Below are 18,093 nucleotides of genomic sequence, written 5' to 3'. Positions count from 1 at the left end.
GGAGACCTTCCTGAAGGAGGTGAATCTGGGGTTTGGTTTAGACATCACTACAACTCTACACTGAGGGTGCAGAGGACTTTCCACCCGACAAATTGAGATGTCGTGAGAGGGACAGCCAAGGAGACCTGAGCTGACAAGGGACTGAATAAGGAAAGGATGAGTCTTGCAAAGACTAGAGGCATTTATAAAGACTAGAGAGTTTATAAAGGAAACGCATGAAGAGGATTCATTCTTCATGTAACAAATATTTACTGAGCACCTACAACGAGACAGGCACTGTTTGGGTGCTTGGGGTGCCGCAGGAAATATAAGAAATGCAGTCTTTGTCTTCGCGAGCCTTATAGTCTAGGCACATTAATTATAATAAAGACCCAAATCATGACATAATTGCAAGCAGTGACAAGTAATTTAAAGAGGCTCTAGAGGGTGCTGTGGGAGGCTATGGGTGAGGCTGAGAGGAATCTGGTTTGAGGAACAAGAAGGTTGTCCACTGGTGGACAGGTTGGAGAAATATCTAGGAGAATCAATTAATAGGACTTGGCGATGGATTGGATGTGGGAATGGAGAAGGCAGAATCATCAGAGAGGTTTCCCAGGTTTCTGGCTTGTGTGCGCACATACACAGACCCTCACACAGAAGCTGAGAGGAGCATTAACTGTGATTCTTCTCTCTCTCTCTCATAACCTCCTCTTCTCTCAATGAAAAGGAAAATAAGATTTTTCAGGAACATACAGATAAAAGTTCGTATTAAAGGCTTATGGAGAACACTCTGAAGTAGTTTCTACTTGGTCTAAAAAAATATATGAAACAGTGAAAACTACACTAATGACTGCAATGTTATCCTACCTTACTTTTAGTTCTGGTCCTGGTATTTGATGGTAAGTTATTGGGATACCTTAAAAATTGTACTCCAAGCATATCTAATGCCAAAAAAAGCTCCCAAACTGATGCTCCTCTTGGGGGATTGTTTATTGTCATTGATTCCAAGGAGACAAAACAATCTCTATCACGGTTGGAATTAAACTTTATTTGAGCCACAACAATGTAAATGTGTGTACACAACATTACATATTATTCAAGATTTGTAAGCTATCCTCCACCCACCCACAATTCATGCTTCAGAATTCCTAAGTATATCAACTTTAGAAGAACCCCCCAAGTGGCATCAACGCATACAGAGCCAGGTATACCCTCTAAGTGAGGGTACTATCTACCATGTCTGCCGGAGGGTCAAAATGAACAGGGCTTTAGGCAGGGTGCAGGCAAGACCTGCTTCAAAGTCACACAAAAGGATGACTTTAACATTTTGAACTCAGGTCTAAATTCAGTTGTTATTAATTCCTCAGCCGATGAGGTTAATATTGAAGTGAAATTTTTAAAAAGCCTCTTCAAAATGCATTTCCTTAAAAGAAGAACAATTGCTAGAAGGTGATTTAATCATCTGTGATTTCTGAAGAAAAATGAAGATCTTTCTTTGCATTTCCAAGGGTTTTCATTTGAAAATCAATGTGTGATCTAGAGTTGTTACATTTTGTGATAAAAATCACAAACATGGGCAAACCTAAGCCTCTAATTCTATTCCGTGCTGCACTGAAATCCTGCAGGGGAAAAAAAAAGAAGTATGGTCACATTTCCCTAAGGGTAGCTTTTTCATATAGACCTACATTACGCTGACACTTTTTTTCTGTAAATATTTTGAATGTGCATGATCAATTTCTGTCACTTGTCCAGCAACTAGAAGTGCCTGACAATGTTCTAACATGAATTTCTGGATTGGTTTCAGGAACAGAGTGACGGGTAACTGTATCTACAAGTGGTTGATCTATTTTGATGTGAACTTAATTAATGCTGCATATGAAACTCCAAATGTCACAATACAGGAGTTTTACAATTTTAATTATTAGAGTGACTTAGCTAACTCATTCTAAAATGAAATTTGAATTTAATTTAAGTTATTAAATTCTTTTACCATAAATTCATTTTTTAAGAGAAAGGGTTTTATAAAATCATTCAATTACAATTTTAGCATGTGGATGAGAACTATATAAAGATGCCACAAATAATGCATGACTTCAACATGATGACTGGAACTACAAACCTGCAAGGACGGATTGGGCTGCCCACCTATGAGGTCTGGTCACGAAGTCCAAGCCGCCGTTTGATGAACTTGGAGATGAGGAGCTGAGGCCGTTTCTGATACTCCACCATAACATCATGGGGAGAGTTGATCTGGTCACATTCAAGTCTGTTGAGAAGTGTCACACAGACCACAGCAGCTAGAAGAGCAAAGAAGACCATTACTGAATAAAAGGGTTTATCTTTTGTATAGAAACATTAACCAGACAACCCCATGTCCCTAGCACGCGTACTTTGTATTATTTTCCCTGTTACGTAAATGCAATGCGCTGAAACCTCTAGAATTCTAATTGAATTATAATTCATATTTCTGTGGACTCCCACCAAACACTCCACCTAAGTAAGTGAATTGAAATAATTTTCAGCGCTCTCCCTTTTCCTTTCCCCTGCAATTGGCTGCATTAAGGCTTAGAAAAGGTTTGTGTTCAAGATACGAAGGAGGAGGGATCTTTGCCATCCAAGATACACAAACCTCCAGCTTTCTATCCCCTTTTGAATTCTTAGAGCAGGCTTTTTTTACTTGAGGATATAACTAGAGAGCTAGCCATTTTCCCCCTGAGATGACATTTTACCGCTTGGTGCAATGTTTGAGTTTGCCTACTGGAGAGGAAGTAAATAGGGAAGAGATATGAATGCTATCCCCGGGAAACAGCAATAAAGGCAAGTACTGGCCCTTTTGAAATTTGAGGGGGAAAAATGAAATGATATGCTTAAACATAAGAATCAGCTCCATGAAGGAGCACCTTTATTAGCATTTAGTTTCTAAAGAATGAGGACCAAATCTTGTGATAGTTACAAAACTAGGGGGAAAGACCAAATGTGTTTCTTTTAAAAAAATGAAACTCTCATTTTTGAAAAGTCACCATAAAGGCAGCATCTTTGGTTTGCCCCATCAAGAACCAGAGAGAAAAACTGGGTGCCTTACAAAGTCTTTATCGTCAGTCTCACATGAAATCTTTGATTTCAAGGAATGTGGTTACACACACTGAAATCAGTGACAACTACTGTGAATTGATAGCAGTGTCATAATCTCTGTCTTCATCTGCATCATTTTAAAAAGGATTTCAGTGGATCTGGGGTTAGATGTAGCTACATGCACAAGCTTTGAGGTCATGAAGATAAAGTTGGGTGTGAGTGTGATATTTATTTCTTTGACTTCTCCACTATCTCAGACTTCTGGATTTGAGAAGGAGAAATGGCCTCGAATTATCACAGATGCTATCTTTTTTGTTTGGTTTAGCTCTTGCTATATGCCGGGTATTTATGATACCATTTAGACCTCATAGCTGTGCCCATGAGCTAGCTATTATTTTTATCCCCTTTTGACAAATGATGAAATAAGGGATTAGGGAGGTCAAATGACCCAATAGGACACAGCTAGTAAATAGCCAATCAATTCCCAGCTTCATAAACTGCTAAGAAGACTCCTCTACCTCCCACCCCTCCTCCCCTGAGCTGGCACATGGCGAACCATAGTGCAGACCTGCCTTGACCGATCAGTCAAACTGACTCTCCTGCTCAGTGAACTGAAAAGCAATGAAAATATCCAACTTGAGCTGAGTCAGGTATTTCATCACCTAGGACCCTGTTTATTCAAAACTCATTCAGTTGTAAAGCAACTTGGCCCAAAAGATAAACAAGCAAATGGAAGAGCTAGAAACTTTCTTGGCTATTCAAGTTAATGATCAGCAAGTCTGGGAAGGCTGACAGGGGCTGGTGGTAGCAGGGAAAAGATGAAAGTCCTTCTCTAATCCTTCACTTGGCAGAAGGATAAAAGGAAACTCGTGCTGTGTACTTGTCGAGGAGCAGGAGCTGACTTTACTAAACGTCTTCTCTGGCGATTTCAAGGGTAATGCCAAAGAGGGACAAGAACAGGTCACTGAGATCTCAGTGGTGTTTTCTTGACGCTGGAGGACCCATTAACAAGCAGCCTATGATAATCTTGTTGTCTAAAATTACTATTTCCACAAGCAATTAAAAGGGACTAATTTACCCAAAATAATTTGTCAAAATTAAGCCTGACAGCTTTGCTACCATAATCCTGAGATTGGGCAGGGAGGATGGCTCCTGCAGAGGGACATTTAGCGACCTAGCTGTCACCAAGGAGGTTGTCAGCTAACTGACCTCAGGCTGCAATGCTATGGGGACACACCAGTGTCAACATGGAGCTCAGAGCACCCACGGCTGCAGTGATTCTCAACTCTTTGATCGTTTTTGGTTCCTTTGCAAATCTGCTGAAAGTTGTAACTGGAACCACTTTTCAAAAAAATACTCATATGCATATACACACAAAATATTTGTATATAATTTCAAGGGGTTCAGGGCTCCTGAAGCCCACCCCGAATCATTAGAAATCTATGGACCCCCATGGATCCCTGCTTTAGCTCCACCTCTCTGATGCAGAATGGACTTCCAGGCAGGTTTTCCCATGAATTGTAGGCAAAGGCAGCAGTGTGAGGCACAAACTCCTCGTGCACAGCGGAACCAAACAGGTCTGGGTCTCGGAAAAGGGCAAAGCAACAAAGGTTGGCTTTGGAGTTTCCAGCCTGGCCCTTAGGACGGCTCCTCTCCCACCTCTCCCCAGCCCTTTACAGGAAGCCCTTCACTCCTCCAGGTTTGAGCTTTTTAGGCAGACCCCATCTTTATTTTCTGTGTGCCTGGTATATAAAACACAGAAATCTCCATAACCCAGAACCTTTGCACGTCCTCTCTCTCCTCTGAGATGTCTATCTCAGGCTGTTGGCTGCTAATCAAAAACCAAGTGGAGAAAATTTATATTCAAGGGATATGATCAAAGCTATGGAGCATAGGAACACGTTGTTCATCCAGATTGGCGTTTCTTAAAATGTGCTCCACTGGCCACCTGCATCAGAATCAGAGCTTGTTTGTTAATAATGCGGATTTTTAGGCTTTATCACAGACATACAGAATTAGGAGCAAGGAATAAGAAAGAGCAGTTAATCTGTATTTTTAAAAAAACTTCTAAAAGTATTTGCACATCGATATTTGACAGCTATTGCTTTAAAGACTTTAAACTCTATCCTGAGACATACGGATGGCCAAGAGGCACATGAAAAGCTGCTCAACATCACTCATTATTAGAGAAAGGCAAATCAAAACTACAATGAGGTATCACCTCACACCGGTCAGAATGGGCATCATCAGAAAATCTACAAACAGTAAATGCTGGAGAGGGTGTGGAGTAAAGGGAACACTCTTGCACTGCTGGTGGGAATGTAAATTGATACAGCCGCTATGGAGAACAGTATGGAGGTTCCTTGAAAAACTAAAAATAGAGTTACCATATGACCCAGCAATCCCACTCCTGGGCATATACCCAGAGAACACCATAATTCAAAAAGACACATGCACTCCAATGTTCACTGCAGCACTATTTACAATAGCCAGGACATGGAAGCAACCTAAATGTCCATCAACAAATGAATAGATAAAGAAGATGTGGTACATATATACAATGGAATATTACTCAGCTGTAAAAAGAAACGAAATTGGGACATTTTTAGAGACATGGATGGACCTAGATACTGTCATACAGAGTGACGTGAGTCAGAAAGGGAAAAACACATATCATATGTTAACACATGTATACGGAATATAGAAAAATGGTACAAATCAACCATTTTGCAAGGCAGAAATAGAGACACAGATGTAGAGAACAAACATATAGACACCAAGTGCGGAAAGCGGGGAGGGTGGGGGGGAATGACTTGGGAGATTGGGATTGCCATATATACGTTAAAATAAGAAAAAAATATCAAATTGTACACTTTAAATATATGTAGTTTATTGTATGTCAACTGTATCTCAATAAAAGTTCTTAAAAGAATAAAGATAAAAATAAACTCTATCCTGAATTAAATCAAATTAAATCAAATGTTCCTACCTGCACCCTAGTACTTTAAGTTCCCAAAGAAATGCTGAATTAGACAGAATCAAGATTTAGCATTAACTCTATGAAAAATTGTCCCATATCTTTTATAAAAGTGTCACTAAAGACACTGTCAATGTAATGTAGCTGATAATTTCACTTAAGTTTAACATTTGGATGGTGTTTTTATGACAAACCTCAAATGCTTTTTTTTAATAAGATAATGAGTGCTGTGTAACTCATAGTGTTTCCATTTTCAACTTGGCCTCTAGGAAACGCAGAACTAAATCTAATTACTTAGGTTTAGTATTGCCCTTCCAGGTAGCTCTTTGGTATTGAGAACTCCCCATCCACTCCCTTAAATATATGCCTCTTATTTTCTTCACCTTTGCTTAAATTATTTATACATGCATCTTTTATTGAAAGCTGCTGCTAATGCCTTTTCAAAAAAAGGAGAAAGTATAAGTAATCTGTTAATAGATAAATATGTTACTGTTTTACACCTTGTGGAATAGTGCAGGGAGTGGGGGTGAGGAGGCAGGAGATATCAGGGCTAGTCCATCTTCATTTTGATCTAGCTGTGTTTCCTTAGACAGATCACTTTTTGCTACCTGGGTCTTATTTTGTTCTCTGAGAAAGGAGCAGTATGGACTTCAAAGGTCTCACCCAAGCCTACACCCTCAGCTTCTGTGCCTCACATTATCTTGATGTAAGTTCCATGCTGTCATCTCCAGGAGGGCCAGCTGCAACCTTGAGGACTTGCGCTTCTGCCGGGTGCTGGCCCTCCAACGAGAGATGTGCCAGCATGGGCAGAGGATGGAACCTGCTGTGCTGGGGTGGGAGCTCTAGCAGGGAGGACCCAGGGAGCCCCACTGGGGTCACGGGTGGGGAGAGGCGGGTCACAGGTAATGCCAACACACAAAAAGTTGAATCTATGGCTCCAAATTATTCCCTAATGTGTGAGTGTGTTGGTATAAGGAAGGCAGGAGTAGGAGAGAGGACAGGAGAGTAGAATTAAAATGAATCAAACACAACTCTAGACACTGACCTTAATTAAAAATATGTAAAAACTAGCAAATCTAGAGGAAACAACTTCTTAAAATCTTGTCTTTATAAGTGTAATAAGTGAATGACTTACCATTTAGGCCTGATTTCCCAGATATCCTGACTTATTTTCTTGGCAAAATCATGACCATGCGCATGACTGAATAAGTATCAATGTAATGCTGTATTTGATTCCAACACTAACCATCTTGGTATATGCTTAGCCCTTAGAGGGGTTGCTTTCTGAAGTGGTACAACTATCTGCTCACAACTTTTAACACAGAAAAATCTGCAGGGTTTTTGTTTTTTGTTTTTTTTCTTTTTGGTTCCTCTGAATAGAGACTGAACCTTTTGCATCCGTAGGAGGCTGCCGGGAATATGCAGCAGGGCATGGTGCAAAAGGGCCCCACGTCAGACAGAACGAGCTTCTAATTCCAGCTCAGCTACTTCTTATTTACTGTGAGAACTTGGGAAAGCCATTTAACCTCTCTGAGACACAGTATCTGGAGATACTGAAGGCGAAGAGCTGCAATGTGTTGCCTTTTGCCTTTGTGTAATAATATTTTAACACCCCAATTTTCCCCATTTTTGAGTTAAGAAACACTCCAGCTCAGTGATCATCCTGCAGTTCCCAGAGCCCAATAACCTTCATTTCTGGGACCAGCAGAAGAATATAAAATGGAATTAAAGTCAGGATTCTACTCCCTTTCACTGAACTGTAATGAAATAATATTATGAAGACTGAATATATCCCCAAAGTTCCCAGTATCTGTCAAAGGAAATAACACTGAATTCTTCCTTTACCCCAAAGAAAAAGTACTATGAGTGCTGCCAACAACTAAAGACAAAGAAGAAGATTTAAACGAACCTAATCTTGGATAAATATTAGGTTTTATGCATTGCCATGCAAGCAAGCGTGTGTCAAAAGGCAGCCAGCACTGTCTTTTAAAGATGGTTAAAAACTGAACGTACTTATCACAAGTTCACAGTGCAAAAGGATTATCATCTTTAATCAGAATGTTAGGGGTTTAATTAAAGTAGATTTTGCTTTAAGAGAGGGATAGATGTATGCATATTATAAAACCATAGATGAATGCATTTATGCAGCATTGTACAGTGGGTTTACCTTGTTCTGAAGGCTCAGGCCTTCAAAGTAGAATAATTTTGTGAAGGCCACTATTTCCTTCACCCAAATCTTTGTTAAAGCAACAGTGGATTCCCACTATCCCTTTTCAGAATGAGATCAGGATAATAACAGGGGTATCCATGGCCCCATTTCAAGCAGTTTGTCCACCTATCAAATATCAGGAAATCCAAGGGCTACACACATAGAAGTACTGTATGAACCTTACAGCAAGGGGAGGCTTAACTTTAAGGCTTTGCCGCTTCCTATTTGAACAATTATGAGGCACTCCAAAGTCCTTTAGACAATTCCAAGCCATAAGTGTAGCTGGGTAATGAAGGAACAAGCTGAGTTTGCTATAGCTCTCTTCCATGGTCAATGGGGTTGAGTAGTCATTCTGTTCATTCATTTAGCAAATATTTATTGAATGCCTATATGGCAGATATTATTCTAAGTACTAGAGATTTAGCAAGAAAATGACAGACGAGGTCCCTGTTCTCATGCTACTTATATTATAATAGAGATAGATGCTAAATACGTACCTTCATGCATTAATATGTGTAAAATTATACATGAGTTAATATATAAAGAAAGCAGAAATGTAGTCTGATATAGTGGAAAATGTGATGCAAAGAAATGAAGTAGAATGAGTGAATGAGTAAGCAGAATGAATGTGAGTGAGTTTAGTTTACGTGGTCATGCAAAATCTCTCTGATGAAGTGAGACTTATGGTGAGATCGTTTTTCAATCATAAAGATAAGAAGTGGTCATCCACGTGGTCCTAAGACCTCGTTGTCCCAGGTGAATGCAGAAAAATCTGTTTTTGCACTGGTCCAAATTCAGTGAGTGACTCTTCTGAGTTAGGACAATGGTCCTCTAGAAGACTCTTGTTTAAATAAAAAGTTATTCTTTATAAGCTGAAACCGTTAGCCATCATTGCCTTCGTATGAAGTCAGGTAGGTTTTCCAGTCACCTGGTAGTATTAAAGGGGCATAAAAGGCCATTAGAGAAGGCTGTCTGGAGAGACTGGGTGACTGGGCCATTGCTGACAGTGGGAGCAGGATGGAGGAGGAGGGGGAACAAGCCTGGGAGCCCTGAGCTTTTGGTGCCAGAGGAAACATATTTTCCAGTGTTGCTTACCATTAGTATATAACCTCCCTAATAAGTATGTTAAAACAGCTGCTTGTGAAGGCAAAGCAACGCTTTTCTAGCTCATACAGAACTTTTCTAAATTTCACTGCTTTGGGGGAAGGATGTAATGAAGTGGGGATGAAAGATGGGAACACGGTAGCATCATATGCATGGGATTTTGGTCTGTGTCCTTGGTGGTTGAGCTTCCAGGGGTTGATCTTCCTCTACCAGGAATTCACCTTTAGAAACAGTGGTGCCTGAGGGAGATAAAGGGTCCCTGTCGCCATGAAGAAATTTGGACAGAAATACTCCCAAGAGCTACAGGATTACAGAGTTACAGATACCACCTTTAGTGCAAATGTTAGCAGCCTAGAAGGGGTCTGCTCAACAAAAAGGCTGCAACAGTGGCCTAGAAGAGAGCGACTGGCAGGCTGAAATCAGCTATCAAGAGCTTCAGTAGCAGCAGAAAAAAAAGGAAAACGCAGTAGGGGGCAGAAACTACAGCAAGTTAGAGAGGACAGAGTCCAGGAGGATACCTGCAGGTGGCAGAGAGAGCAAGGTCACAAGGATTTTCAGCAAAGACAAAAATTCCCTCATAGCAGAGTAACGTCTCTGAGGTTTTAGCAACAGCCTCAAAGAGAGGAAGACTCAGATGCTCATCCTCTGGCTGCCTCTTAAGAAAGAACCGATGGTCATCACCAAACTTACATCAGGACAGCAGTTCATCAGTTGGCTTTTTATGTTAGACTCAACGGGTCACCAGCTTCTGCTCTATTTGCATGTCAGGTGGAGCCATGACTCAAGTGACCGCTTGCTGTTTCCATAAGAAAGAAATATGAGGAGACATTTCTGGAGCAGAAATAGCTGAATCCAGGTGTTCCTGCAGGTCGTGTGCTGGTTGGGCTGGTGCCCAGGCAAGGGCAAGCTGCCCCCAGCTGGGGCTCCCACTTTCGCTAGCTTGTGGAGTGAAAAGCAGATGCTATTGTTTCCCTGGGAGGGGGTATTAATGACGGCCTTCTAAAGAGGACAAGGATGTGCTTGCATCCTTCATCCATATATTACAAAGATTTGCATGTACATGCATTCTGAGATGAGAGTAGTTAAGAACAGTGGTTCTGCAATTAATCTCTTCTTGTAACCTATAAGTTCTAAAATGTACTTTTAGAAATGTTACCACATACGTTTTGTCTGTAGTTTTGCGTATTAAAATTGATTGACAATAAGGACAAATATTGGAATTACTACAATTCTTTACTTCTTCTTTGAAGGTGCCTTCTTTGATACGGGGACACCACACTCTCCAAGTGTACTGCCAATTGGACTGGCCACACCTCCTTAGTTTCTGCTAGATCTCCCTGTAACTTTTTTGTCTGTTTCTACACTCTTTTGGTGTGTCATTTTATTCGTTGCATGGCTTTAAATGCCCATCTATATGCTGTCAACTTACAATTTTATTTCCCTAGTCCAAACTTCTCACCTAAACTCCAGATTCATAAATCCACCTGCTTACTCAGCCTCCATTTGATGTCTACTACGCCCAAATCCTCACCCAATTTTTTTCTGTCCCAATTATGATGACTCCATCCTTCCAACTGTTCAAGCTAAAAACCTGGGAGTCATTCTTCACTTTTGCCTTTCTGTCCAAATCCACATCAAATTGCCAACACATCTTGTTGGATTTGCCTTCAAGATGTATCCAGAATAGGACTGCTTCTCGCTTCTTCACTGCTGTTGCACTGGTCTATCATCAATCCTTAGACTGCTGTATCAACCCTCTTACTTCTCTCCCTGCTTCTGCCCTTGACTCTAGTTGGCTCTTCCCAGGTCAGCAGCCGGTGAGCTTCTGTTCAAATGCAAGCCAGACCCCATCACTTCTCTATTCAAAGCCCTCCAATGGCTTCTTATTTCGCTCAGATTGAAATTCACAGTTCTCACAGGGACCACAGAGTCTGCACTCCCTCCATCTCCTACCCTCTCCACTGCTGTCAGTCTCCTCCAGACACACTGGTCTCACTGTTTCTCTAGCACACTCTGAATGCTCCTGCCTGGTAGCCTTAGATTTGCACTTCCCAGATGGCTTTTGCCCAGACGCCCATGTGGCATTTTCTTAAATGGTACCTTCTCTTGCACCCTTCCCTATGTTAATGTATGGTTTTCCTCCCTGCCTTGATTGTCTCTGTGCCCTTTCCCTGCCTTATTTTTTTACCATGATGCTCCTCAGGACCTAACATATTACCATGTTATTACAGATTACTCTTTGCTGCTGTTTATTTCTCCTCTAGATTCCACAAGAGATTCTCTCTGTGTCATCCTCTGCTGTGTCCCTAGTGCCTGGGCACTCAGGCCACTAGTTGATGCACAGAAGAAAGTCCTTTCTTTAGGAAGATAATGATTGACGCAAATCTTATCAGCCCAAGATCTGATTTTAAAACCAGGCTTCTTAGTATTGTGCCATGCACTCAGTAGGTACACTGTAAAACACATTTGAATAGATGACATATTTTATGGAGTTTTTTCTAAAGAAGAAGATAATTGCTATGTGAAATGCAAAACTACGAATTCAAAAAAAAAGTTGCTCCAACATTTTCTTAGACGTCATTGTTAATATTTGGGAACTGCTTCCCACTCAAAAATATTATTTTAGATGCTGCTGTTTTCCTTTCGATCTGAGGCTTTCTTGGGCAATTTAATAAAGAATATTTAATTAACTTTGCAGCTTTACCTCTTCCATCAATAAAATTTGATTTTTTTAGTCTAGAGGATGACTATGAAAATAATTTAAAATCACAAAGAATGGTCACATTGACCAGTCCTTGTGAAAATTATGTTTTACTTCAATAGGTTTTCTTGGTGCTGGGCAAAGGCTAGTGGTTCTATTGGAATAATTGCATCAAAAATAAAAATGCATGCCACACCCATCTTTGGTTTCCTAATGCCGTTCTCCACCCAAAGGAAGCAGAGCTTCTTGGAGAAACGGCTGGTCCCGGACCCGAGGCAAGGAAAGGCAAGTGGTGCCTAAGAATCCTGTTATGCTTGAAGCAAGAAAATCCTCAAGAACTAAGAGGATTAGGTCAAAAAGACAAAAGAGTTCACTAGAAGGAGCTCTTCTGGACCAAATTTGGGATAATTTGAATGTCAAAAAGAATACAGCAGTTTATCACACACTGCTTTGAACAAAATCAACAAAACGACAGCAACCCCCTGCCACCAAAAAGAAGAAGAAAAAAAAAGAGAGCAAGAGAGGAGTATGAGAAAGAAAGGCTGTTCTTAAAGAATGCCAGCTAATAAACATAGGAGGAATGATGGAATTAGAAAATCATCATTTTGCAGCCCATGCCAGAATCACTGGGAGAAGACAACTGGGTTACAGGATGTTCATTCATGCAGTGCCAAATTATCATCCCAGAGGTTACCTGCCACCTCCAAAGAGAAAACATTCATTTTTTAGTGGAGAGAGATGGCAGTTACCTCTTGAACCAAGTGATCCAACTCGAAATTACTAATAGTGGAATATCTTCACATTACCTTTCCCTGATGTGGTACAAGGGAAAGTTTATGTAACTATGAAGTGTTCTTGCCACATAGCTGAATCTAATCAAGCCACTAGATTTTGTTTCCGCTTTACAGGAAATACGCATTATAAATGCACAAGTGAAACCCTGTGATGATGCATACAGACAAATCTAGAATGTGGACGTTCTACAAGATAACAGCCTGGACTTTTCAAAAAATCCACTGTGCCAGGAAAAAAGGAAATAGGAAGACTATTCTAGGTAAAAAAGTATACAGATACAATAACCAAGCAATACAGTATAAAGTTAATTCAATATTGGTTTAAAATAATCTTTAAAGGTATTTTAGGAAAATCAGACAATTTAAATATGGAATGGATGTTAAATGATGTTATGAAATGATTTTTACTTTTCATGCATTTTTTTCCCTCTGGTTTGATAATTGTGGTCATTAGGAGACCATCTTTATTCTTAGGAAATGATGCTGAGGTACAAGACTTAAGTGGCATGATATTTGTAATTCATTTACAATGACTCAGGAGAAAAAAGCAAATAGGTGTGTTTGTATATACACACACACAAACATACACAAATATATACATACACATGTATATTGTATATATATGTATATTTAGAGAGCATGCACAAATGTGGTAAAATATTAAAAACGTAAATTTTGGTAAAGGGTACCTAAGTATTTTTTATACTATTCTTTCAATTTTTCTGTATTATTGATTTTTTTTCAAAATAAAAGTTGGGAAAAGCAAAAATGGATGTAAATTAACTTTAAAAACACGCTACTCCACTGATATTTTGTCCTTTGATGAACTAGTCTAGGAATATTTTATTTGTGTCATGTCTCAGTAAATTCAATTGTAGTAGAAAACAGCAGCCACTACCAGGATGAAGAAAGCAGAACTTGGGCTTCCTAGGTGGCACAGTGGTTAAGAATCTGTCTGCCAATGCAGGGGACACTGGTTCGATCCCTGCCCCAGGAAGATACCATATGCCGAGGAGCAACTAAGCCTGTGCGCCACAACTATTGAGCCTGCACTCTGGAGCCTGTGAGCCACAACTACTGAGCCCTCATGCCGCAACTACTGAAGCCCACGCATCTAGAGCCGTGCTCCACAACAAGAGAAGCCACCACAATGAGGAGCCTGCGCACCACAATGAAGAGTAGCCCCCACTTGCCACAACTAGAGAAAGCCTGTGTGCAGCAGTGAAGACCCAACCAGCCAATAATTAAATAAATAAATAATTTATTTACAGAAAAAAAGAAAGAAAGCAGAACTTGCTGTCAAGTCTTGGCTATATAACCCACTGGCTGGTGAGCTTGGGCAATTCACTTTTGACCCTTGAGGCTTGGTTTCCTCATTTGCATAATAGGAATAACGTCCCGCCCACTCACGTGATATTATGATATAGTCATGCATTCAACCCAAAGTAATATATAGCTGGATTCCTTTTTCTTCTCCTGAAGAGTGAAAATAACTTCATGAAAGAGGAGAATTTGACCCTAGGCATTCATGGACTTCTTACCTTTTAGACCACAAAGTCTACACATGGCGGCAAACACGGTGGATTCCATTTCGATATTCCTGACGCCGGCGTTATAGGCTCTCTTCAAGTAATCTAACCCCTTTTCTCTGGAAAAGGAACACAGCGCTCCATCTAGTCGACCCTGGCCTGAGAGAGAACGGAGAATGTTTAACCACTTGATGTCCTACCATGGTGGCTGTGGCGTCACTGAGAGGCTTGCGGTCAGCCCAACTGCTCTGTGGCTGACTCTGAACTCGTGGGCCTGCAGCCCAGGTAGGATAATTCCGGCCGTCTGAATCGTCCTCCCAGAGGACCTGGGGCAAGACTGTGCCCAGCTCAAGAGTCTCACGTAGACAGGAGTCTCCACGGCACTGAGCTCCCCAACTCTTGGGCAAGTAATCATTGAGTGGCCGCAGCAGCCAGCCCTGTGCCCAGAGACAGCAGAACCGGGAGGGTCGCTGAAAGATCTGCCTTTTGAGGAAATCTCATGTAGCGCCTGTGACTGGCAGCTGGCCCATGGACAGGTGCTGGGAAAGAAGAAAACGCTCCAAGCCCCAGCGGTGATGCTACGCTACTTGAGGATCAGATGGTGGTTTGGACATTGCAGCTCCGTCTGCCCATCACGCCCGTGGTAGGCACATACAGACGGTCCATTTGTCCACCTTCTTCCCCACCACACATCTCAGGCTGCATGCTACCATTTTGTAACCACATTTTCCCTTCCAAGCTGCTCTCAGTGTTTATTTAGCACTTAATTCCACCTGTACCAACTAGTGGGGCCAGAAGGAAGCAGAGAGAAGCCTGATGCTATTACGCCTCCTCCACCTTGCATGCGCTGGGAACAGACTTCCCCGGGCCCCACCCCGAGGAGTATCCTGTTGAAGCAGGGAGGCCAGTAGACTCTGTCATCGTTCATCTTGCACAATCCTCTTTTTGTCTCCCTTTCCTCTCCTTTTTTCCGTTTCCTCTGTCTTTCATGCTATTTCCGTCCTGTCTGCTTCTCCTTGTGCCCTCCTTCTTAGGGCTGCCTGCCAACAGCTCTAATGCGGTGCTATTTAAGCTGATTCAAACTCAGATGTCCCACAAGTCAAGCAGGTAATGTCAACAAGGTCTGCCTGGTCAGAAGGGAACGGCCTCACCTCACTTTCAGTGAATGTAGCCCCAGGTGTCGGCCGAGGCTTGCCAGAGCTGCTATGCATAAATTATTTTATATTTTTAACGTTATGTTATTTCAAGAAGCCAAAACTCTGGATTTTCATATGAAATCTCCAGAAATTATAAATGTTGGCAAAATAATTCACATTTTAAAAAATACTATTCAGCCCAAAGAAAACACTGACTCCAATAGGCACCATTTGCAAGCTCTGGCCTAAACCCATCAGTGACCCTCCCACTGAAGGGGCCAGAGGCCTGAGACAGAGTCTAAACCCTGTCAGACCCAAAGTGCCCCCTATTTATAACACATATGTGGTGACAACGCCTTTACTAACCTCCAGTAACATTTGTAGATGATATAATACAACTCCATACATAATTGTTTAAATTCAATATAATATCCTAAGTTTGATCCAAAGGGAAAAGAAAAAAAAAATAATTTAAAATGAAATAATACGTAGTTTGATGAACATACTCAAACACAGCTACACTGCAAGATTTCTAGAACGCCCTCCAAGGCATGGTACCAACCCTGGTTAGATTCTTTCTTGTGGAATGAGCAGGGTCTGTCCTGGAGGGCTTTTTCTCCTGGCCCCTCGCCTGCCCCTTGCAGCAAGGGCTGCTACTTGGCAGTCACCTTCAATTTGTTTCTAAACTTAATTTGGGGACCTTTTACTCACGGCCGAGAGACAAAAGAACTGCTCTGAGACTACCCCATCCCTTTGGGATTTCCTTCCCTGTATATTTTCCCCATTTCCTGGTTCCCACTTTTTCCTGGGTACCAGATACCTTTCAAAGTATAGGTGAATATACCTCAAAATGGCATAAACATAGACGCATATCCCCTTTTTCCGATTTAAATTAAAGGTATAAACAGAGATAGGATTTTGCTAACATCACAAATTGCATTTGAGTATCCAATTTGTTCTAGGAGGATTAAACCCACTCTCAAAATGAATTCATTATGTGTGTGTCCGCCGCTTATTATGTCCTTACGTTCCTGTGCTTTAGTAAGTTGAAAAGCTGTTTCAGTTCCTTTTTTAATCCCCAACTATTAATTCGCTAAAGTGGAGTTTTTAATATAAATTATGGGTCTGAATAACAACGTATTGCTGGCAATTTTCTGCTGCTTTCACGGTTTATAAATTCTTCTCACCTTCATAAAAGTCATAGGTACACATCGTATGTCCAATGAGAGTTGGGAAGTTGGGAATTTCTTTGCTACAGTTGAGTAGTTCCTCAGCCAGTTCTTTGTCAAGTTCAGTACTTCTGGTGACGATGTTGTCCAAGATTACCTGTTCAAACCGGGGCTTAAAGAAGGAGTCTACGGCTTTATCTGTTATTACAACAGACCCCGGTGCAATCCCTGCAGTGTGGGAATAAATAGGTGGTTACTGAAGAATGTCACGTAGAGTTTACTTTTGACACATAGTATGTAATCTCTTCTGCCAACATTAATTAATGCTGGTTGCTAATGATTCTCCCCATTTTCATCTTTCAAATTATTTTCTTTTCCAAATGCAATCAAATAATAACATTCCGAACAGGCATTTACATTTGCTGTCTTTCCAGATTCACATTTACAATGTGATGGGGTTTAGATTTCAAGACAAACATGACTCTTGGACATGCAAATTAGTACTGGCTTTCGGGCTGAAGTTTGAATAAATTAGGTCAGGAATGCACTAAATGAGCCTGCCAGCAAGCAGTTTTCATAAAGTGATGTGACTACTTGATATTTAATCTTCTCTGCAACTCCTTGATTATTATTATTTCTTTGCATCTCTGTCCTCTCTTCCTTGTGATTCCTGTCACATCCATTCCCTCCTCCCCTCTTCCACCCCATGTAAATTAGGCCCTCTTGGCTGACCTTCCATCGCTACAAAGTCTGGCTTGCTCCTGGGACTCAGAAACTCAAGTCTCAGGGACCTGAGAAGCCATTTTCCGCCAACCGTTATTCATTCCCCTGGCCTGGCACGCTGTCTCATCCTCCCCCCAACACTTTCATCAGACTAACTCCAACTCATTCTTCAGGTGTCAGCTTAAGTCACTTCCTTCAAAAGATCCAAATCCACAAAGGGGGAAAGAAATTAAAAGGCAACACAGATAGATTACATTTGGGGCCAGCTTTTGACCTACTTCTTAATGCATTCTGACTCCTGTTTAGAGCCTGGATGAGGGGGTATATATTGCTAGGGCCCTAGACCCTCTCTGTCCGAACATTCATCACACTTTTTGTAATTACTTGTTTGTCTCTTGCCCTGAGCATAAAGCATAGGCTCTATAAAGGCAAGAGCAGTGTCTGTCCACGTTGTCTTCCCGGCAGCACTATGCTTATCACATGATAGGCACTCAGTACAAATTTATTGAATGAGTGAATGTTTCCATAGAGATACCATAGACAGAGATCTGCAAACTACAATCTGTGGGCCAGATCCAGCCCATCTTTGTAAATAGAGTTTTATTGGAACACTGCCACATTCATTCATTTGCATATTTTCTGTGATTGCTTCCTTGCTCTAATGGCAGAGTTGAGAAGTTGCAACAGAAAACATATGGCC

The 18,093-nt window shown here is 41.1% G+C and overlaps 1 protein-coding gene across 1 annotated transcript in view; it reads right to left on the bottom strand.

The window, feature by feature from the left end:
* Positions 1-958: 958 nt before the first annotated feature.
* The window catches only part of UPP2 (uridine phosphorylase 2), a 35,624-nt gene continuing 18,489 nt past the window's right edge, over positions 959-18,093 (bottom strand). The window contains exons 5-8 of the mRNA XM_057747084.1: positions 16,689-16,898; positions 14,378-14,524; positions 2,099-2,276; positions 959-1,598 (exon numbers count right to left, since the gene is read on the bottom strand). Of these exons, the coding sequence (XP_057603067.1) occupies positions 2,125-2,276; positions 14,378-14,524; positions 16,689-16,898 (509 nt within the window). The 3' untranslated portion in view covers positions 959-1,598; positions 2,099-2,124. The remainder of the gene's footprint in view (positions 1,599-2,098; positions 2,277-14,377; positions 14,525-16,688; positions 16,899-18,093) is intronic.

The sequence above is a fragment of the Hippopotamus amphibius genome, chromosome 8 (genome assembly GCF_030028045.1).
Source record: "Hippopotamus amphibius kiboko isolate mHipAmp2 chromosome 8, mHipAmp2.hap2, whole genome shotgun sequence".
NCBI lineage: Eukaryota > Metazoa > Chordata > Mammalia > Artiodactyla > Hippopotamidae > Hippopotamus > Hippopotamus amphibius.
Note: the sequence above shows the minus strand (reverse complement) of the source record. Positions and strands in the feature narration are given on the sequence as shown.